General features: G+C 36.4%; 1 protein-coding gene across 3 annotated transcripts; it reads left to right on the forward strand.

Moving 5' to 3' along the window:
* The first annotated feature begins 2,601 nt into the window (after nt 1-2,601).
* sla2b (Src like adaptor 2b) lies at nt 2,602-15,436 on the forward strand. 3 transcript variants are annotated; one of them, XM_073823566.1, is made up of 8 exons: nt 2,602-2,825; nt 5,969-6,110; nt 8,071-8,170; nt 8,249-8,335; nt 8,669-8,772; nt 11,845-11,994; nt 13,547-13,679; nt 13,977-15,436. In XM_073823566.1, the coding sequence occupies exons 2-8, from the start codon at nt 6,020-6,022 to the stop codon at nt 14,107-14,109; spliced, it is 798 nt and encodes a 265-aa protein (XP_073679667.1). In that variant the 5' UTR covers nt 2,602-2,825; nt 5,969-6,019; the 3' UTR covers nt 14,110-15,436. The 3 variants fall into 3 exon arrangements, with proteins under 3 accessions (XP_073679667.1, XP_073679669.1, XP_073679668.1); XM_073823568.1 differs by having other exon boundaries at nt 13,550-13,679; XM_073823567.1 differs by lacking the exon at nt 2,602-2,825 and having other exon boundaries at nt 5,272-6,110.
* Nucleotides 15,437-23,486: the final 8,050 nt, after the last annotated feature.

Here is a 23,486-nt window from a genome sequence, read left to right on the forward strand (position 1 = left end):
TTGTGTTTCTTCATGTCATTCCAGACAGACTGGATGATGTTGAGATCAGATCTCTGTGTGGAGAGACTGTTGTCAAACTCCTTGTGCAAACTAAAATCTTACCGGATTATTACAATTAATGGCAAAATGAATGTTTGGAAATGTGAATTGATATGTCATACTGACACACTACAGCAAAAGATAGAAACAACTGGCTTAAAACTATTTTATTTTGGTGAGAATGCTAGTGTTCTAATAATTTTGCTCACCACTATAGCTGTTCATTTACACGATAACCGCATTTTGGGAGCCTGAAAAAGCAAACTTTTTGAAAACAGGTTTCAAAGTGCGAGTTTTTGAAAATATCATTGTCTACGCGTGAACTCAACAAAACAAAAAAAAGCAAGATTGTGAAAACAGCAATGCCATGCACATTCATATTATGTGTGCAGTCTATAGTAAGGCATATACAGTTGCAATCTAAATGATTCAACCCCCTTGACCTGCAAGACATTTTGCTGCAGAGAACAACATTTTGTGAAATCAATTCAACAAAGGCATCAGTAAACTATTAAAGAAAGTTTATTCATACACATTTGAGTAATTCTGAGAACGTAAGTTGATGAATAATGACAAATCGAATTGGCTCTAAACATTCATGTTCAAAATTATTCAACCCCTGAAAGTAAATTTGGTGTAGAATCTTTTATTCTTTAAAACCACCAATAAACACTGCCTGGAAGTGCTCAGATGCTTCTGTCACATTTCTGCTGCAATCTTGGGCCATTCCTCGCCTCAAAAAGCTTTCAGATCACTGATAATCTTTGGTTTTTACTTTGCCACTGCTTGCTTCAAATTCAACCATGTATTTTCAATGAGAATTACATCTGGAAACTGAACAGGCCACTTAAAAACATTCTATGACAGATTCCTAAACCAAGCTTAAGTAGATTTGAACGTATACTTTAGGATGATTGTCCTGCAGGAAAGTCCATTGATTATTAGCTTCAGACTTTGCACAAAAGGCATCACAATGTTTGCCAAAATGGTCTGATACTTTAATAACTCAATGATATCCTTTGTATGGTCATGTTCTCCACTTCCTGCTACAGTAGAACAACCCCATAACAGGACTGGCCCACCTCCATGTTTGATGATGGAGATGGTGTTCTTCTGCATATAAGCTTTGTCTTTTTTGCACCAGATGTACCTCTGATCCATACGCCCAAAAAGTTCCAGTTTGGACACATCACTCCATAAAACAATCTTCCAGAACTCCACAGGTCTATCCAAATGAATTTTGGCATGTTCAAGGCAGCAGTTCTTCTTGGTCAAGAGTGCTATTCAGCAAGATTCCTCAACATGAAGACCATACATGTCTAGTGTTCCTCTTGTACACAGCATTGAAATATTTTTCGTCCTTTCGTTGGGTCATCTTGCAAGTCTTTGGCTGTACATTGCAAGTTTTTCTCAGTTGATCTGATCAAACATTTTATGATATTGTGCTTTTTTGTTCAACAGCCTCAAAGGTTTTCTGGTTCAACACTTTAATCTAAGGAATACGGCTGCCAGCTGTGTCTCTAGGAACTTGTAATGTCTTAGACATCTTCATGTAGTTTTAGACTTTCTAATAGAGCAAACTATTTCTTCTCTATTGATTTTGTGTGAGCTTTGTTGACTTTACCATATTTGCTACTCATCTTCAGCACATGCAAGAGTATACTATGTGTAACACCCCAAGCTAATTGCATTTTGAATAAGTTTGTAAAGGCTTAAGACAATTTTTTAAGACAATTTTGTAACTTACCATAAAATAACTGTCCTAAAACAGCAATGTTGAATAGGGGTTGAATAATTCTGACATAGCTGTGTTATTAAAAAATAACACAGCTGTGCTATTTTTATATATATAAAAATATACATTTTTAGTTTTTTAGAAAATGACCAATTGTTTTGCTAGATAAGACCCTTATTCCTTGGCTGAGATCATGTAGAGCCCTTTGAAGCTACATTAAAACTGCTATTTGGGCCTTCAACACATTGGCCACCATTGAAGTCCACTATATGGAGAGAAATCCTGGAATGTTTTCCTCAAAAACCTTATTTACTTTTTGACTGTAGAAAGAGAGACATGAACATTCAGGATGACATTGGGGTGAGTAAATGATCAGGAAATTCTCATTCTGGAAGTAAACTTCTCCTTTAATGAGATTTTGTTAATTGAAGCAAGACTTGTTTTTGCAGCTATACCAGGATCCAATCTGATGATTTAGTTTCTATGGCAGTTGGTTTTGGTGCATTTGGCAATATGTGACATCAATACATGCAAAAACTAGCACTAGGCAATTTCTGAACCTTTCTAAAACCTTCCTGAAATGTCTGTAGCTGCTTCCGTTGGCGTCTATATTGCTGCATCAATGAGCCTATGACATCTGTGTTGTGTATTAGTACATCTTGAACGTTTTCAATACACTTTCTCCAGTCTGTTCTCACTGGCAGGCATCTGTGCGTCAGCAAAGGAGTGACAGTTAGACCTGTTCGTCACAGGAAACTACAAGTGTCTAGTAAATAAAGCTGCCTGCCTCCGTGTGCAATGCTAAAACACTGAAACAACCACAGCAACATCCCACACTGACACTTCACCTGAAACTGAGCTCAAGCACTGCTTCACAGCTCCTCCAGAAAACTAGCTTCTGATCTTTACGGACATTACTCCAAATTGTTTTCTAACTTGACTGTCTGAGTTTTCAGGCCTGTTGCACACATTCATAAGCAGGTGTGCAAGTGAGGAGATTTGTTTGCTCATACGAAAGGATTGTCACCAGTGCTAGTCTGAAGACCATGAGGTGAGTAAGATGCTTAATGCCTACATTTTTGCTGTGCACTGTTATTCATTTAAGGAGGTTTATCCAAAGGAACTTGCACAATATTATAATGCCAGTAATGTTTAATGTTCAGAAGTGAATATAGATTCATAATAATACAAATACTAAAAATATGCGTCCACAATTTTATAATTTCTCAAATAAATATATACTGTGTGTTATGTGACTAGTCTAAAAGTGTATAATGTTGACACAAGGAGTTCTAAACTTCAAAAACGTAATCTTAAATCTCAAATCAAAGTCAGAATCATCTTGAAAAGCGTGCACTTGCATAGGCGCCTTGCTTCAAAGACATTTCAAAGACACTGAATTGAAGGTTGTTGTGAAATCTGTTGGCTATGATTCTGAAATGCGTTTGGTATGAAACTTTCTAACAACCTTTCTAGCAACAAGTTTAAGTTCAGACTTGAGAAGTCTTAAAGATGTGTTAAATAGCTTAAATATTGAGAAAAACACATTTGTCATTGCAGTCGCAACGGGAAGTTAACCTTGCTCTAATCTTTGACCAAATGTGCTTGATCTTCATGCACTGCAAAAAGAAAAAAAAATGTTGGTGGTGAAACCCACCAAGAGTTTTTACTCAGAAATTGCTAGTACATTTCACGAATAAGTACATACAAAGAGCAGACCGCGCACTGAATTAAAATTTTGAAGAAGAGTGAAATAGTGATTTTTACGACACAAGTTCAAAACTTTTTTTTTTTTGCAGTATACCTATGAGATATAATGTTAAACATTATTAAAATATCTAGACTGTCATAAGCAGTCATAAGTAGCACAGGTATATTTGTAGCAATAGCCAAAAATACATTGTATGGGTCAAAATGATCGATTTGTCTTTTATGCCAAAAATCAATAGGGTATTAAATAAAGATCATGTTCCATGAAGATATTTAGTAAATTTCCTACTGTAAATATATCAAAACTTAATTTTTGATTAGTAATATGCATTGCTAAGAAATTCAATTGAACAATTTTAAAAGCAATTTTCGCAATATTTAGATTTGCACCCTCAGATTTTCAAATAGTTGTATCTCGGCCAAATATCGTCCGACAATGGAAAGCTTAAATCTCAAGATATAAATCTCAATGATACATAAGACTGGTTTTGTGGTCCAGGGTCACATATGTCTTTAAATGGCTGCCTTTTAGTTTGTTAGTTTGTGTGTGATTGTGCTGTTATAGCCTGTATGATATACACCAGTATAGTTGTTTTCATATGTAGCACATGTAATCAGTTACGCACGTGTTATTTTGGTGCCCGGGGTCTGAGGTCTGTCATTTGGACTGGAGACCCTGATGACCCAGTGAGACCCATCTGTGGTACCAGGTGACCATCTGCTCTGCAATGTTATATATCTGTGGGACCAGTGCCATTGCATTACAGTACGATATGGAAAAATGCCCCTTGAAGATCTATAATGAATGCTAATAAAACGTTAGACTTATGAGGATGTTGAAATCAGTGCTGGTGAGATCATATGTGTTTACTAAAATTAGTATTATAATAATAGGAATCGAACTACAGGATTATTACGTTGTAATAACACGTTATTACAATAACAGGTACAGTGCCTTGCGAAAGTATTCATACCCCTTCATTTTTTCACATTTTGTTATGTTGCTGCCTACTTTAAATTACTTTTTTTTCCCACATCAATCTACACTCCCTACTCCATAATGGCAAAGCAAAAAATAGGTTTTTAACATTCATACCCTTTTCTGGGACACTCGACATTTAGCTCAGGAGCATTCATATTGCTTCTAGATGTTACTACACTTCAAATGGAGCTAAACTGTGGCAAATTCATTTGAATGAGTATGATTTAGAAAGGCACACACCTCTCAGAAAAGGTCTAACAGCTGAAAATGCATATCAGAGCAAAAACCAAGTCCTGAGGTCAAGATAACTGCCTGTAGAGCTCAGTGACAGACTTGCATTAAGGCAATGATCTAGAGATGAGTTCAGAAAAAAAATCTGCTGCATTGAAGGTTCACAGAAGCATTCTCCATAATGGAAGACGATTGGAACAACTAGGACTCTAGACAATGTCTGCCAGCCCCCATCCAAGCTGACAGAGCTTGAGAGGTGAAAAGGTGAGGCAAAGAATGGCAGATAGTTGCTAAATGCAGATGTGCAAAGCTTGTCACATCATACCCAAAAACACTTGAGGCTGTAAAGGTGCTTCAACTATGTACTGAGTTAAGGGTATGAATACTTATGCAATGTACTTATTTCAGTGTTTTATTTTTAATAAATTTGTAAAATTTGCAAATCTGTTTTTTGCTTTGTCATTATTATGGTGTATGGAGTGTAAATTGATGTGGGGGAAAACTAATTTAAAGCAGTTTAACATAATGCTGCAACAAAACAAAACGAAAAAAAATGAAGGGGTATGAATACTTTTGCAAGGCACTGTACTAAAAAAGGTAAAAATGGGTCGATGGTATTTTAACACATGAATAAACCATTACACTAAAATGTTCTTGGAAAATATTGTTTGTTTTGATCACCAGCCTCAGACTTGATGAAACCAGCTGATTTCCTTTAAATGATTTACAGTGATCATTTATCATGCCGACCCTGTGGAAAGTTAGTGGAAGATTGTTGAACCTCAGCACTTTACAGTTGCTTCATCAGAATATAAGAGTCATATAAGAATATGAGTCACTTTATATAATGGTTTCATGTTAGCTAGTAATATTTGAGCTGTTATTTGCATGCTGAATCATTTTAATCTATTGAATTTGCTTTTTACGTTTCCCATTTATGCTCGTATGTGTAACTTAAATAACTGCGGCTTGTACTATTGTGATGTAACTGAGCAGAAAATAGTAGAACGTTCTCAGCGTTTTACCAGGTCTATTTTTAGAACGGCCACCCCTTTTTTCAAACCCAAAGTAAATACGTGTGTGATACTGAAAGTGCGGATGGAAAGTTTTCATCAAAGTACACAAGTGGTTTGTCAGCATCCTTCCTCTCTCCTTACGTTCAAAGCGTGACATAAGAAAGCCGTGGCCTGGTCAAACTGATTTGTCTTTGTTTTTTAACTGAGAAACAGAAATCAATCGGTTCTGAGATATTCTCGTTCTTCCGTCTTTAGATTGTGGTTCCCATCATCATTGTGTGCCTGAACTCTTCCAAGCATTTGGCTATGGGCAGTCGGCCCAGTAAAGTCCGGCGTGGATCCAGCGCGCATGCTGTTCTCTTGGACGCGGAGGAAAGCACTGACCCGCTGACCATGGGTGAGTTCAACACTGCAATAAACACTTCATATAAGCATGAGGTGATTTCAGAACTGCAGCGCTTAATGTAAATAAGTCAATCAGGGTTTTATTGACTGTTGCAAATATAGCATTCAGTGGTGCTCTACTAGCACTCAAGGGTAAGAATTTCAGTGCCACACTGTAGTATTATAATTTGTTAAACTAATTACAGCTGAGTTTTCTAGAAATTCACTGTAAAAAAAGCTGTAAAATAAAATATTAATACATCAGTTCAATCCACTTGAACTACTAAAATCTGATTTGTACGTTTAAATGTACTGATAACTATGGAAGCCCGTTTCTGCTACTGAATAAAATATAAAAGATAATTGCGACTTTTTATAGTTTTTGACTTTTTTTGTCAAGTTATAAAGTCAGAATTGCCTGATTCAGACTTTTTTTTTCTAGCAAATGCGAGTTTATATCTCACTATTGTGACTTTTTTTGTCAGAATTGTTTGTATCACGCAATTGTGACTTTATAACTTGCAACTGCAAGTTCAGTCGGAATTGTGATATAAACTTTTCTTTGAAATTGGACTTTATAACTCGCAATTGTGAAAGTCAGAATTGTATCTGAATTGTGAGATATAAACTCGCATTAGCAAGAAAAAAAAGTCAGAATTGCAATATACGAAAATTTGTGAGGAAAGTCTGAATTGCAGTTCTGACTTATTTCTTGCAATTGTGAGTTTTATCACGCAATACTGAGAAAAAAAAATCAGAAGTGTGAGTTTTTACCACGCAATTCTGACTTATTTCTCACAATTGCGAGTCAGAATTGTGATATAAACTTGCAATTCTGAGAACATCTCAGTCTTTTTTCCCCTCGAAATTGGATTTTACAACTCTCAATTGTGAGTTTATATATCACAATTCTAAGGAAAAGTCAGAATTGTGAGATACAAACTCGCATTTGTGAGAAAAGTCTGAATTGCAAGCTTTTCTTTCAATTCTGACTTATTTCTCGCAATTGTGAGTTTTTATTACGCAATTCTGAGAAAAGTCAGAATTGAGTTTATATCTCACAATTCTAAATTATTTCTCCCAATTATGAGTTTTTATCGCGCAATTCTGAGAAAAAAAGTCAGAATTGTTGAGTATTTATCTTCAAAGACTTTTGGAAAAGACCACCACCATCAGTTGTAAGGTGGCTCATATGTGACCCTGGACCACAAAACCAGTCTTAAGTCGCTGGGGTATATTTGTAGCAATAGCCAAAAATACATTGCATGGGTCAAAATTTTTGATTTTTCTTTTATGCCAAAAATCATTGAGAAATTAAGTAAAGTTCATGTTCCATGAAGATTTTTTGTAAAATTCCTACTGTAAACATATCAAAATGTAATTTTTGATTTGTAATATGCATTGTTAAGAACCTAATTTGGACAACTTTAAAGGTGATTTTCTCAGTCTTTTTGATTTTTTTGCATCCTCAGATTTCTGATTTCAAATAGATGTATCTCAGTCAAATATTGTCCAATCTTAACAAACCATACATCAATAGAAAGCTTATTTATTGAGCTTATGATGTATAAATCTCAGTTTTGTCAAATTTAACCTTATGACTGGTTTTGTGGTCCAGGGTCACATATTTCAACTTACAAAAAGCATTATTTTATAATCATATACCGTAAAATGCATTAGGTTATCTTTCATCGTCGTTCATCTTTTTTAAAATTGCATATAATATGAATTCATAATTTCTCACTATAAATGTTACAGCAACTTTTTTTAATCACATTTTTAATCATGTGGCTTGTTAAGGAGCTCTCTTCATATACAGTAGTCAACATTCGAAGTGGATCACAAAAACAGGTATTGTTTTGGTTTTAGGAAAACATTGACGAAAGGTTTTGTTCCACTTCAAATGTCGACTACTATATTACAATGTGCTAGATCAACAAGACTGAAGGTGTTGTTTTGATCTGTGTGTGCAGACAGTGGTCGATTTGTGGTGGTGTCTCTATATGACTATCCATCCAGAGGGCCGGGTGACTGCGCCATCAGAGTGGGAGAGCGGCTCAACATTTTGTCAGAGTAAGTGTGCCTCATTGCAAGAAAGAAAAAAAAGCCTGATTGGGATGATTATCTGATGATATAATGTGTGTGTTACAGTGAGGGAGAGTGGTGGAAAGTCAGTTCATCAGCCACAGGAAATGATAGCTACATTCCCAGCAATTACACCGCCAAAGTGTACAACAGGTGAGCTGAGCTCAGAAAATCGCTTTTCTATTGGTTTAGAGTGTGCATCATGACATCACACCCACGGTCAGGTGGTCTAGTCGAGTGTGTTCCATAAATGACATCATCGTTATTCCTCGTGAGGCGGTGATGATGTGTGGTTTAGTTTCTGTAGAGTGGGCTCAGCTGGGTACAGTGTGATCTGATTATCAGTTTGAGGACATACTGTACCCACAATGACCTGCTGATCTCTCACCGTCACATGACACTCTGACTCTACCTACTACTTTTTCCTTCAACTCTACTCTTGATTTTGTCACTCATCTGTGTGTGTGTGTGTGTGTGTTCGCGCAGGTGGCAGTATGTGGGTCTCAGCAAACAGAAAGCAGAGGAACTGCTAATGCTCCCCCATAATCAGACCGGCTCCTTCCTCATCAGAGAGAGCGAGACCTACCCAGGTACTAATCTAATGATTGTTAGAAAGATTAATCGATTATTTCAAAGATTAATCAGCTTTAGCAATTTGGTAAACTAGAGTTTTACTCATTCTATACATGTTTATATACATATAAAGTTGTTTGTAATTCTATGAAAGCACCATCAATGCCATATTTAATTAAGCAATAAGGTTAATTACGCTTCGCGTCATGCCTAACAACGCCCTTCAGCCGTGATTTATTCATGATACAGCACGGCCTCAAGTACCTTATTGCTTTTATAAAACGGTTAACACACAATAAAAATATTAAAATCAAAAATATATATTAATTTATATATATTAAGTGCGTTGTACGTTTTCATAAAGTAAAATCATTAACTGCCTTCCGCTGTAAAAAGTAGTCCCTAACTGCTGCAGCTGTGTTTATGTTGCTAAGGGTGGTTGCTAAGGGGGTTCAATGATACACAAAACCGTTGAGTGAAGCGGTCATATCAGTGCCGTATCATGAATACGACACAGCTGCTGACCAATCAGAATTGAGGAATGGAACTAACCGTTTTATAATGTGTAACACCACACTGATAAAAATGATTTTGTGTTGAAGTAAATAATACAGAAAAACTAATTGAATTTCTACATTAAATGATTTAGCTAAGGCAAGAATTCAATATTAGTACTCAATTTAGGCTTGTAGAATTTAAAAATTGAACGTATAAGTATATTTTACTTGGAAATGTTTGTTAATTTTACAAAAATTGTTCAAGTAAATATCGATGTCATGTTCCCATCGTGCAATTGGGCATGAATAATTAATAAGATTAAATTTTCAGCTGTTTTCGAGATGTATTAACACTGTTTTATGGTTGCTTTTGTTAAGTAACTTGCTGTTTTGTAACATCTAGGGTTAATTTTCTACTCAAAATGACCCATTCATACTCAAAAACTATCCACTGATTGTTACCATCATGGTGTATCGTGTCAAGTATTGAGGTCTCTGTGTTCATTTGGTTAGTATCCTTAAAAACCTTAAAAACAATAAGGAGCTGTCTACTTGCTTACGTACATATTTTTAAGTGATGGTTTAATGGCATTTTTTTAGTACTACAACGTTTAAGTAAAGTTTACAAACCGTGGCTAAGTGACTTGTACTTGAGGACTGCAGGGTAAACTTAAAATAACTCTAACTGTACACATTAAATTTACTTATTTCCTTTTGCTAAGTTTACTTAACTTAGTTAAGTAGATTTTACTTAATTCCATACTTAACAAATATGCGTGCAAATACTTCCTAAATAAAATTAAAGTAAATTTACTTCGTTTTTTCAGTGTGTAAGAGGCCATTCATGTAGAATAGTTATTGCCATCTAAAAATGTGAGACAGCTCTCAGGAATATTTTTTAAAAGAAAGCGAAGCCTTCTCCATCATGTTGCTGTCAAATAAAACAGTTGCCATGCTGTGTAAAAGTGTAAAAATTGAAATTAGTTTCTTAAAAATGCTGCAAAAGATGCGAGATGTGAACGCAGCAGTCATACATGTCCATCTAGCACACAAAACCAGTTATAAGTATCAATTTTTCAAAATTGAGATTTATAATCATCTGAATAAATAAGCTTTACATTGATGTAAGGTTTGTTAGGATAAGACAATATTTGGCTGAGATACAACTATTAGAATATCTGCAATCTGAGGGTTAAAAAAAAAATCATGTTTTGATACATTTATGATAGGAAATTGACTAAATATCTTCATGGAACATGATCTTTACTATCCTAATGATTTTTGGCATAAAAGAAAAATCGATCATTTTGACCCATACAATGTATTTTTTAGCTGTTGTTACAAATATATCCATACTATTTAAGACTAAGTTCGTGGTCCAGGATTACATATAAATAAACATGATGTGACTTTATTGGAGTGCCAATTGCAGAGCTGGTGCAAATATCCACATCACTATGATCAGATGCTTTCTTAACAGCTGTTTTCTCACAGCTGTCATATTTTTTGTTTATTTTGTTATTGAAAGGAAAGCACACAACACATATTTACATATCCATCTAAACGCTGCTCTCAGTAGTGTCAGAAACTGTAAACCACTGCTAGCTTGTATCAAACTACTTTTTTTTACCCGAAGAACAAACATGATTATATCAGGGTCTTTATACATGACGGCATTTTTTTGTTGTAGTTTTGTCAATCTTGGCTTAGTTTGCACTAGAAGCGACCGATTATCTGTGCTGATATTCAGCATTTTATGATTTACTGGTATCAGTCATTTTCAAATCCAGTTTGCCAATAAAGTATTAAAAAAAAATTATATAATAATAAAAATGTAGAACATTTAAAGCTTTTTCAGAGCCCTTAAATTTAAACATTTTTGAACAGTAAGATTTTAATATTTTTTAAATAAGTCTGTTCTGCTCAGCAAGCCTTGATTTATTTGATCCAAAATGCAGCAAAAGCAGTAAAATTGTGAAGTATTTTTACTATTTTAAAAAACTGCTTTCTATTTGAATATATTTTCAAATGTAATTTATTCCTGTGATCAAAGCTACCTTTTCAGCATCATTACGCCAGTCTTAGTGTCACACGATCTTTCAGAAATCATTTTAATATGCTGTTTAAGAAACATTTTATTATTATTTCAAATAAATTATTAATATTTAATATTTAAAGTACATTTTTTTCAGAGGATCATCATAGGAATAAATGACATTTTAAAATATATTCAAATAGAAAACAGTTATTTTAAATAGTAAAGATATTTTAACATTTTACTGTTTTTTTTTTTTTGGATCAAAAAAACAAACGCAGGCTTGGTGAGCAGAAGAGACTTCTTTAAAAAACAAAATCTTACTGTTCAAAAACTTTTGACTGGTACTTGTATATCGGTTCAAAATATTGGTTTTCGGTCTACTTGATCTGTAATAATTGGTATCGGCATCGGCCCTGAAAAAATAATACTGGTCGACCCCTAGTTGTAGCGCAGTATCTTTTTTTTATTGGATTGCAAAACCCTGGAAACTACAGAAAATGTCAAATCTAGTTTGTATTAATGTAAGTTTTTTTTTTTGTTTTTTTTTTACTCAGGTTGCCACACTCTGTCAGTGCGTAGGAGCAGCTCACAGGAACGCGCTTCTGTCAAACACTACCGTATCAGCTGCATTGAGAACGGCTGGGTCTACATCTCTCCCGGACTCACCTTCAGGTCTCTCTCAGACCTGGTTGCACACTATTCAGGTACACACACACACACACACACACACACACACACACACTTACTGATACAGCCAGTAACTCATTACTGGCACCCAGTGATTGGATCTAACGTTGCTGGGTCTGTGCTTGATATTACTAGTTTTTGAGAAAATGTTTAAATCATTTACTCACACGAGAAGTGGACTCCAGTCATGCCAGTGCCTATAAAAAACAGTTTTATTCTAATTTTCAGTGGTGGAATAAATTTGTGGGTGACAAAAAATAGCTGTGAATAGGGTAAATCTACAGCTAGGGCTTGGTGATAAATTGATAGCGATAATTACTGCAATATACTTTTCCTTGATAAAATGATAACAAAAGTTTGATAAATGTTTAATATAATGTTTATGCGCCAAAAGCGGAACGAAAGAGTGCTAGTCATTTGAAGCGTGCCATTCACCATTTATCTGCTCGGTTTAAAGTTCAAACGGTGGCGCGATATTACTAGAGTAGATGCGTTCACTTGCTGTACTGTGTCAGAAAAGTGGGTATTTGTTTCAAATTGTATTATTTTATTAATGCAACGGATTATAATTGCAGTACTTTTGTGGTTAAGCTATAGCGTTTGTGCATTCATACTAAATGTATTTAGACTACTGTTTTTCATATAACTACCTAGAAACCATATTACATTTTTACCATGGTATTGAGGTGCTATATTTGAGGTTTTAACTGTGGTTATAATGATTTAAATATAGGCTACTATGGAAGACCAATGGTTAAGTACATTTTTTTTCTGAAGATCATCACAGGAATAAATGACATTTTAAAATAAATTCAAATAGAAAACAGTTATTTTAAATAGTAAAGATATTTCAACATTTTACTGTTTTTTGGATCAAACTAACGCAGGCTTGGTGAGCAGAATTAAAAAACATTAAAGTAAAAACTAGACTTCATTCAGTATTATCAGAATAATTAAATTTCCCCATTAAAAAATTAGGTTGCTACCGTTTTTTTACAGACATCAACATCTTAACCTTAAGCTACTATCAAATATAAACAACGTGTATTTCTAAGAGACAAAAAATGTCATATTATTGTTAATATTATTTTTGATTTGAAACAATATTACTTAGAACATGCAGAACTAAGAAATTATTTTCTATTAAGATTTTTTTTTATTATTATTATTAAATTATATATAATATTTACTTTTAAATTTAAAAAATGTGAAGTTTTTGCCTTGTTCTGGCCTGGTCTTTAAACCCACAATTAAATGTCTGGATTCTACAACTTGAACTTTGGAGCAAGAATCTGCCATTAATAACAAAAAAAAAAAAAGACTTTTATCGCAATAATTATTGATATCAACTGATATGAAAAACATTGTAATATTTTTTTCGGCCATGACACCCAGCCCTATCTACAAACCACTGGTGCATCTTCAGAAACCAAACAAAAAAGGCGGTTATGTAGTTTGCTGTTAAGTAAATAGTACTGGCAACCACAAACCAACATGCTTAAAAACATACATATTTTGGCTGAACATGCAAGTGTTGTGGCCAGATTTTAAATATGAACTGTCCCTCAGAAGTATCGGACGGGCTGTGCTGTGCTCTGGGGGAACCGTGCTACATCATAGGATCCAACAACGTCCCTGTGGTAACCGGCCCACCTCCAGTTGCTGTGAAGAGGCCCACGATAAACTGGAAAGATGTGAACAGGTGCGTCAAATGCATCCAGTCTCAAATGAAACAACATTAAATGGATAGACATTTAATATGAGTTTTTCTTCTGTTGAACACAAAAGAAGATATTTTGAAGAAGGTGGGTAACCAAACAGTTGCTGGTAGCTATTGACTTCAATGAGGTTTTGTTCCATAATACTGAAGTCAATGGCTAGCATCAAATATATAGTTACATTCTTTTATCTTTTGTGTTCAGCAAGAATTCACACTGGTTTGGAGGAAACACCTTTTCAAAACCTAGTAGCGCAGTTTCTAAACAAGTTCTCTTTGCAGCTCCATGATCTTCGGGCAGAGCAAAGGAGATGCCGAGGACTCTCTAGTGAGCGAAGGCCTAAAGGAGGCAATAAACTCGTACCTCTACATGACGGAGGAATGTGAGGACTGCTGTCAGCTCTGGGACACATGAGCGCAAGCCTGTTGTGAGACTTTGAGGACGAGTGTTTGAATGACGTGGGACTTTAGATGCTGTGATACGGGATAAAACACTTTACAGAAACTGACCCCGAAATGAAAAATTCAACTGAATGCATCGAAGCGTCTATTTTTCTTTGTGTATTTCTACGCAAAGACTGTTTAAGAGCGAAAGAAGCGTCGGATAAATTCCCGGACACGCGCACTGACTCATTGCTGTTCTTCCAGAGTGGGTGCTGGCGACAAAGATGTCACAGTTTCCTGTGTGGACGCGCTCCTGGCGGACATGAAAGAGCAAAAGACTGAAGGAAAGAACGACAGAGGAGTGTGTGAGTGGGAGGGGGAACACAGCTGGGTGGCATATGCATCCATTTCCACTCCACTCACACTTTCTGGAACTTAATCAGAGTTATTACAGATGTGATGGCAATCAGACGAGAGCTTTATTAAATATTTTGATGTCATTTTTAAAAAAATGACAAATGACATACGTATTTATGACTTAGAACATAAATGTTGTTAATCTTTGTAAGTATATATATATATATGTGACCCTGGGCCCCAAAACCAGTCTTAAGTCGCTGGGGTATATTTGTAGCAATAGCCAAAAATACATTGTATGGGTCAAAATTATTGATTTTTCTTTTATGTCAAAAATCATTAGGAAATTAAATAAAGATCATGTTCCAGGAAGATTTTTTGTAAAATTCCTACTGTAAACCTATCAAAATGTAATTTTTGATTAGTAATATGCATTGCTGAGAACTTAATTTGGACAACTTTTAAGGTGATTTTCTCAGTATTTTGATTTTTTTGCACCCTCAGATTCCAGATTTTCAAATAGATGTATCTCGGCCAAATATTGTCCTATCCTAACAAACCATACATCAATAGAAAGCTTATTTATTGAGCTTTCATTTGATGTATATATCTCAGTTTTGTAAAATTTAACCTTATGACTGGTTTTGTGGTCCAGGGTCACATATATATTCACGATTGTTCAAAGACATAGTTCACCCAACAATGACGATAGTCATCATTTACTCACACTCATGTCGTTCCAAACCTGTTTGGGTTTCTTTTGGACCACAAAAGAAGTTCTTTTGAAGAAAGTCGATAACCAAACAGTTTGAGTTCCCATTGACTTGGTTAAAAAATATAATGGAAGTCAATGGGAATCGTTATCAACAAACATTAAAAGATCTTTTTTTTTGTGTTAAAAAAGTCTTACAGGTCTGAAACAACATGAAGGTGAGAAACTCACACTTTTCATTTTTGCCTAAACTATCCCTTGTGGCATCAGTTATGTTCTTTTAAATAAACTCGAGAGAAAAAACAAGGTCACCTTTGTATTTGTAGAAGCTGACAAAAGCATCTTGAATGAGGTGTTTCCTGTCAGTGTTTGCACCTATTGTTCAGAAAAGAACCGCAGTCTTGAGCAGCAGGAAGTGAAGGGTTGTGCATGCTTGTGTGTGTGATCTGCTGTCGGTGTGCAGGGGAATATTTATACCAGCTATGTTCTCAAACACCCTTACAGTGTAGTACTAATAAGAACAGTCTTGAGTTGTCTTTAGATATTAAAAATGAGAACTGATTTGAGAAGTTCAAGGACTGCTATCTGTTACATCAAACCACAGTTTCTCCTCCACATAACTATGATGACACATTTGAACTAAAGGTTTCCATTTTATATAATCTTGACAGGCCGTATGTTTCTCTGTGTGGTGAAGTGAATGATTGGCACAGCAGTTTGTTTGATGATAAAGGTACCTTGCAGTGCCACCCAGAGGCTGTGGGATGTATGCAGAAAAAGCATACAGTGGCAATAAAAGTGATTAGATACTTGAATGTCATCAAGATATATTATTAAACCAAATTATTTTAAAAAATGTGGCACAAGCACACTTCAATGTCTAAAAAAGTTGTTTTATATATTGGAGATACTCAGATGCCAACAAGAGCATGGATTGCATGGTTAATCTACTAATGAATACATTGTTTTGCTAATTTATGCTGTTTCAACCACAGAAAAAATGTGTGGAAGCTGCTAAATCATATAGAGAAGGACTTGGTATGCAGGAAAGGGTGCTATATTTTGACTAACTAAAGTTAATGTGTGGTAAATATATATACAGGTAGTATTAATTAAGATATTAGCCTAATATTTCACTTACCAGACTGGAAATAAGAACAAACACAAATGTTGTCAAGATTCCTAACCTGGAAATCCTGGTTCAGTTTGGCCAACCACAAACGCCTTTTATTTCTCAGACAGTGTTTTAGCACTGGTCCTGGTCTGACCGATTAGTACAGCCTAAAGCATGACAATAATTGACCATTTTCAGCAGCAATAATCAGCAAAATATGCAAGTTTCGTTTTGTTAAGAGGCATTGTTTACATTCTGTGCCGCCTATCTCACTATCTATGCAATGTAAGAAAGCTCTGTGATTTCTTTAAAAAAAAAAAATCTTAATTTGTGTTCTGAAAATGAACAAAGGTCTTACGGATGTGGAACAAAATGAGAGTAAGTAATAAAGACAGAATTAAAATTTTTGGGTTAACTATCCCTTTAAGGTCCGAATGAAATCGACAGTTAAACGTTTCAAACAACCTTTGCAAAGCCCCTTTAGTGCGTCACTACTCAAACATCACAAATACAGCTCTATAAAACCAAAAGCATGCCCCAAAAGGTAAAAGTTACGGTGGCCGAGAGAGCTCAACACGCTGCAACTTAAGAAAACACATGCAAACAGAAAAAAAACGACAACAAATTAAAAAAAACATCTTCATCAGTTTGACAACACAGGCGCTGCAAATCCTCGCAACGCAAACACAAATACGGAAACGCGCTGCAAACACAAAAAACCCAGCTAACAATTTTTGGTTCCCAGAACGTTCCCTATTGATTAGCCAGGAAAAAATACATTTCAGCATTAGAAAAATCAGAGTCTGCAAAGTTTTAATTCGTTTACATGGTAATGACCAGGGGCGGAGCGGGGGGTGGCTAATTGGGCTTAAGCCCCGAATGTTTTGTCAAAAGCCCCGAATCTTTTAGGTTTTTAGCGCAATTTTCCACCGGACAAAATTGCGATTGTTAACTCATGATTTCTGTTCTGTCTGTGCGCACCAATCTTGCACTTCTATCTACTCCTCAACCAGAACACCTAGAGACTTCGGGTTTTCGGCATTATGTTAAGGAAGGTCTAATCTCGGGAACGCACAAAAAAAAATCCAGGAAAACATTTACTATCTCTTAGTGTTGTGATCCCATGACGTGAGAAAATTGCGCTAAAACACTCACTGAGTTTTTATTACTTGTTTAAAATAACTTCAACTTTGTTTCATTTCCTCTTGTAGGCTCTACTGGGTGATTTTTTTTTTTTTTTTTTTGTTGTTTTTTTACTGAGTACCCTTACTATCATAATTTTCCCAGATAGTGTATAGATTTTTAGGCATTATATTATCTCAAACAGCCTGAAAAATAGTGCATTTAGCTGACGTAATTGGGAAAAAATCTACACGGGGGAGCATGCCCCCGGACCCCCCTAGGTTTGGGCTAAGCCCCGGATGTTTACATCGTCTGGCTCCGCCCCTGGTAATGACTACAAAAAATAACCTGCAGGGAACGTTCTGGGAAGGTTCTTTTTAGGTTATAAAAATAAAACTTAAAAAATAACCTGCAGGGAACGTTCTAGGAAGGTTCTTTTTAGGTTATAAAAATAAAACTTAAAAAATAACCTGCAGGGAACGTTCTAGGAAGGTTCTTTTTAGGTTATAAAAATAAAACTTAAAAAATAACCTGCAGGGAACGTTCTGGGAAGGTTCTTTTTAGGTTATAAAAATAAAACTTAAAAAATAACCTGCAGGGAACGTTCTAGGAAGGTTCTTTTTAGGTTATAAAAATAAAACTTAAAAAATACCCTGCAGGGAACGTTCTAGGAACGTTCTCTGTAGGCTAAAAAATATTTAAAAATAACCTGCAGGGAACGTTCTGGGAAGGTTCTTTTTAGGTTATAAAAATAAAACTTAAAAAATAACCTGCAGGGAACGTTCTAGGAAGGTTCTTTTTAGGTTATAAAAATAAAACTTAAAAAATACCCTGCAGGGAACGTTCTAGGAACGTTCTCTGTAGGCTAAAAAATATTTAAAAATAACCTGCAGGGAACGTTCTGGGAAGGTTCTTTTTAGGTTATAAAAATAAAACTTAAAAAATAACCTGCAGGGAACGTTCTGGGAAGGTTCTTTTTAGGTTATAAAAATAAAACTTAAAAAATAACCTGCAGGGAACGTTCTAGGAACGTTCTCTGTAGGCTAAAAAATATATAAAAATAACCTGCAGGGAACGTTCTGGGAAGGTTCTTTTTAGGTTATAAAGTAAAAACTAAAAATAACCTGCAGGGAACGTTCTGAGAACGTTCTTTATAGGTTATTAAAAAGAGAACCTACAGGGAACGTTCTCATTTGGTTCCCGAAAAAAATAACCAAATGGGAACGTTCCCAGAACGTTCTGTGTTTGCTGGGAAAGCGCTGCAAACACACGAACGCGTTGCAAACACAAAAAAAGCGCTGCAAAAACAAAAAAAGAGCTGCAAATAGCACGGAGCACAACGGAAATGTTTCAGGGGGACCTCAAAAAGTGAGGAACTCATCTGGGACCTGATTATTTGTTCAGTGGCTGTTGGTCAGAGCAGAGCTGTTGTCGGTGAACTAAAAGGTGATAAAGATGAACTTAGTGATGGGAAAATGAAGCTTTTCGAAGCACCGAGGCTTTCCCCTCAACTGTATCGTAAAATGGTTCATTACTCAAAGCTTTTCAACACGTTGCACACTAGTGACATCTTGTGGTCAAAGGTGGAAAAAGTTGCTTTCCCGTCCCAGATCTCAAAGCAATTTTGGACAGTTTCATCAAATACATCAATTTGTGCTAGGAAGCCGTCAGAAAAAAAAAAATTTAATTTTACTTGAATTAATCTGTAAATAAACTTTTTTATAAAATTATACAAGTATAAGCATGGTTCATGTAGGCATATATGTTCAAAGTAAATTAAGAATACTGTTGACTAATATTATTATTAATTAGAAGTGCTTGTGAAGCAAGGATAACTACAAAATTAACATGCACAAAACTACACATGTACATATTTATTCGTATTATGAAAACGAAGCTTCGGACGTCACAGGTCACGTGGTTATGGCAAAACGAATCAAGCTCAGGTACAGTGCTTCACTGTGAGATGTTTCGTTTTTTGATACAAGCTTGGAAGCTTCGGTGTCAAACGTCACATCACTAGATGAACTATCACCTTTTAGTTCACCGACAACAGCTCTGCTCTGACCAACAGCCACTGAACAAATAATCAGGTCCCAGATGGGTTCGTCACTTTTTGAGGTCCCCCTGAAACATTTCCGTTGTGCTCTGTGCTATTTGCAGCGCTTTTTTTGTTTGCAGCGTTTCTGTATTTGTGTTTGCGTTGCGAGGATTTGCAGCGCCTGTGTTGTCAAACTGATGAAGATGGGTTTTTTTTATTTGTTTTCATTTTTTTCTGTTTGCATGTGTTTTCTTAACCCTCTAACGCGTACGATCACACCCGTGTGATTCGAACGTTCGCAGCAGTGTTGCCAGATTGGAAATGTCCAAGTATCTTACCAGAAGCTCAAAATTATCGTATTTGGGAGAAAATTATCGTATTTGAGTCAAACTTTCAAAATAAAAGGTATTTATCTAGATGTTACAGCTATTTTTCCTTTTCAGCACTCATTTTCTATACTTTGTTAAACTAACAACCTCAGTTTTGAAACAACTGACCTAAGTACGACAGGAACGTTAACTTGTGCTCGTGAGAGAGAGCCATTCTCCACGATGATTGGTTGAGAAGACGTAAGATTGGATGAAAGACATGCGTAACGCCACGTTCACGTCTCCTCACAATCATGAAGGTAGATGTAGGATCCACACAGCTAGATCTTTGAGAATAGAAGCTCTATAATTACAACGACCATGGTGTCACAAAATTCTGAAATGATCGTACATTGTGGTATTATTGATCTTACATCGTACAGAGGTCAAAATTATGGTACAAATACGATAATTATCGTACGTCTGGCAACACTGGTTCGCAGCATCACGTGATTAACTGCTGAATTCAAATCGGTTTTGGCGCTTTGGCTGGCGCTGAGCCAGATCGGACGCTTGTCATATCACAACTATTCAGTGTTTTCAACCATATAAAGCTTATTTTAGGTTTCAGACAATTAAATACACATATGTACTACCAAATCCATACATTTATAGTTAAATACACACTAATGTCTATGGAAGCGGCGATAATGATCCTTACAAATATATTCTGACAACATATTTTATTGATATCATATACAGATTATGTAGGTAACTTTACAGTTTACTCTCTTCTTCTCCCAGCTCACCAGAGACTTACTTTAATGTCTTTCGGGAGGAGAGGATGAATTTGCGTGTTGTAAATCCCACAGCTCGGATTCAGCGCGAACAAACATGGCGGCGCCCATCACCCGGTGTAGATCAACTAACGCGGTCATTATAAAAGTGTTTCAACTTTTAAATACATTTACTTACACATATTTCGAAATCGGAATATCAGATATTTCATAATATAGTGAGCATGCTTGTGAATATTAATAATAAAAAAGGAAAAACGAAATAAAAGCGATCCAAGTGTCTAAGTGCTATTGTTGCTGCGGTGTGTCACATGACGCGTCGCCATGGAAACAGTAAAGCGAAACATTCTAAAATAACGGTCGCCTAAAAAAGCTCACTCTTTGGGGTCAGATTAAAATCACGTGTGAAAGGATATTGGGCGAATTCCAAACGGCTATTTTGCGCCCTTCAAGGGCACTTCTAGAAGGGGACGCCATTTGTAGGGACGTTCCAAACGAAAGTGAGCAACTTAATCCCTTCACGAAGGGCCCTTCCAGAAGGCCGTTAGCGAAGGGAACATTCCATGGTCACTTCACGGAAGTGATTTCCGTTAGTGATCACGTTTGCGCAGCGTTGTCAAGGTAACATTTCGTCAGTCATTCCCTTCGCCAAGGGAGTTCCAAATGGTTAAAAGAGACAGAAATGCCCTACTCCCTTAAAAGAACTCACTTCAAAGGGATCTGCCCTTCGGAGGGAGTAGGGCGTAGGGATGCGCACTTCCATTTGGAATTTGCCCTAAGTTGCAGCGCGTTGAGCTCTCTCGGCCACCGTAAAAAGTGGACTACTTTCAATAAAAGGTCGAACATATTATGACTACTTTTAACTTTAAGTTTAGCTTACCTGTAGAGAAGAGAGTCTACGAGTTTGTCTCATCGGTTGAAACTCCTATGGCAAACACCTCCATCTTGTAAAACACAGCCAGTGTTTATCCTTGTTTTACCCCGCTTTCTGTCTCTGTGTATTTTGGCAAGTCTTCAAAATTTAGTTTGAACTTCTGTGAAGAAATCCTTATTATGTACACGGACTTGGCAACACTGCTAAACACCAGCTGGCTCAGATATGTTAGCTTTCTACATTAGCCACGCCCAAACGCTCGCTATAGGCCTTTATCACACTTCCGCATTCGAAAAGCGGAAGTTTCAAATAGTAGCGTAAAATAACTTCCGCTCAAGTCCGTGTCAATGGCGGCGAGCACAGGGAGAAATTGTTGTTGCGTCCCTAAGTGTTCTAATAGTTCAACAAAACAGCCATATCTTAATTTTCATTCTTTTCCAACTGAGGAAGAATCTAAGAAACGGTGGATTCACGCAATTCGGCGGGATGAAGGCAAAAGCTTTGCAGTTTCGAGAGGGAGTACATACGTGTGCAGCCAGCATTTCACGGAGTCTGACTACACATCTGCAACCGGTCGTAAACGCCTGAAGCGAGGAGTTATACCATCGAAATTCGAATGGAACAACTGGGGTAGTGTTCACCAAAAACGTCCAAATGTATTGGATAGGATAACGCGAGAAAATGACAGTCGATCGTCTGATATCGGCGATGAACAGTCTGCAGTCTGTCAGGGACCCGCTTCACTGGTGGAACACGACTACTCCACGGCCCCTTCTGCTGGTGTTTTGGATGCTGCAGCTGAGAGAATAAGAGACTTGGAGGCTAAGGTCCAAGCTCTTTCTGTCACTCACATACACATAGATCGATTTTGTCTCTCAGATGACGATTTCCGATTTTATACACGCTTTGCTTCAGAGAGAGTTTTCAGGATCTTCTGGGAATCTATTGAACCATCGGCATCAAACCTTGTTTACTGGTCAAAGGCGCAGAGACAGGGACTTGAGTCTGTACCTGGATCAAGCCCCAACAGGAAACTCCAGCTCATTGATGAGTTTTTTCTTTATTGCTGTCGCGTGTCTGCAGGTCTACGAGAGAAGGTCTTGGCAGATATCTTTAATGTGAGTACAACAACTGTCAGCAGAGTCATCATAACATGGGCAAATTTTCTGTACCTGATTTTGGGATCGTTGCCTATATGGATGACAAAAGAACAAGTCAGGGCAACCATGCCAGCAAAATTTCTGAAGTACTGCTCAGATGTCCGTGTAATTTTAGACTGTACTGAGATCAGGTGTGAAAACCCCACAGCACTGACACTGCAGTCAGAGATGTTTTCCCATTACAAAAACTACCCCACCTTCAAAGGCTTGATTGGAGTTGCTCCATGTGGGGTCATTACCTTTGTTTCTCAGCTTTTCACCGGATCCATCTCTGACAGAGAGATAACAAAGCAGTCAGGACTTTTGGACCTGCTGGAGCCTGGAGACGTTTGCATGGCAGATAAAGGCTTTACCATAGAGAGACTGCTTGAGAGTGTGGGAGCCAGACTTGTCATTCCTCCTTTCAAACGAGCAGCCCAATTCTCAAAAGAGGATACAAAACGCACACAAGCAATAGCCCGTCTTCGGATTGTGGTAGAGAGAGTCATTCGACGAATTAAAGAAAATCACATCTGGGACTCAACCGTTCCTCTCACCCTCACAGGCACAGTGAACCAGATCTGGGCAAACTGTTGTCTAATGGCTAATTATCAAGGCCCCCTTGATACCAAAGATGATGTTGTTTTGTAACCGTTTTGTACACAAAACACATAACTCACCCACAATTAAACATTTTCATGATGTAATATTTTCTTCCAAGAATGAACTTTTGTTTATAGTTTATTAAAGACACATTTGTATATAGTTTATGAAGTTGTTTCCAGTTTATAGCTTAAACTGTACAAAAATAATACACAAACTTGTAAAAACTTGTATTTGATGTTGCAAAATTTATTTGTGTTGTGTGTTTAAAACAGGCTAACCAAACAGAATACATGAAAAAAAAAAAAAAAAAAAACTGTTGCATTGTTTAAAACCAGATT

The sequence above is a fragment of the Garra rufa genome, chromosome 18, assembly GCF_049309525.1.
Source record: "Garra rufa chromosome 18, GarRuf1.0, whole genome shotgun sequence".
Classification (NCBI taxonomy): Eukaryota; Metazoa; Chordata; class Actinopteri; order Cypriniformes; family Cyprinidae; genus Garra; species Garra rufa.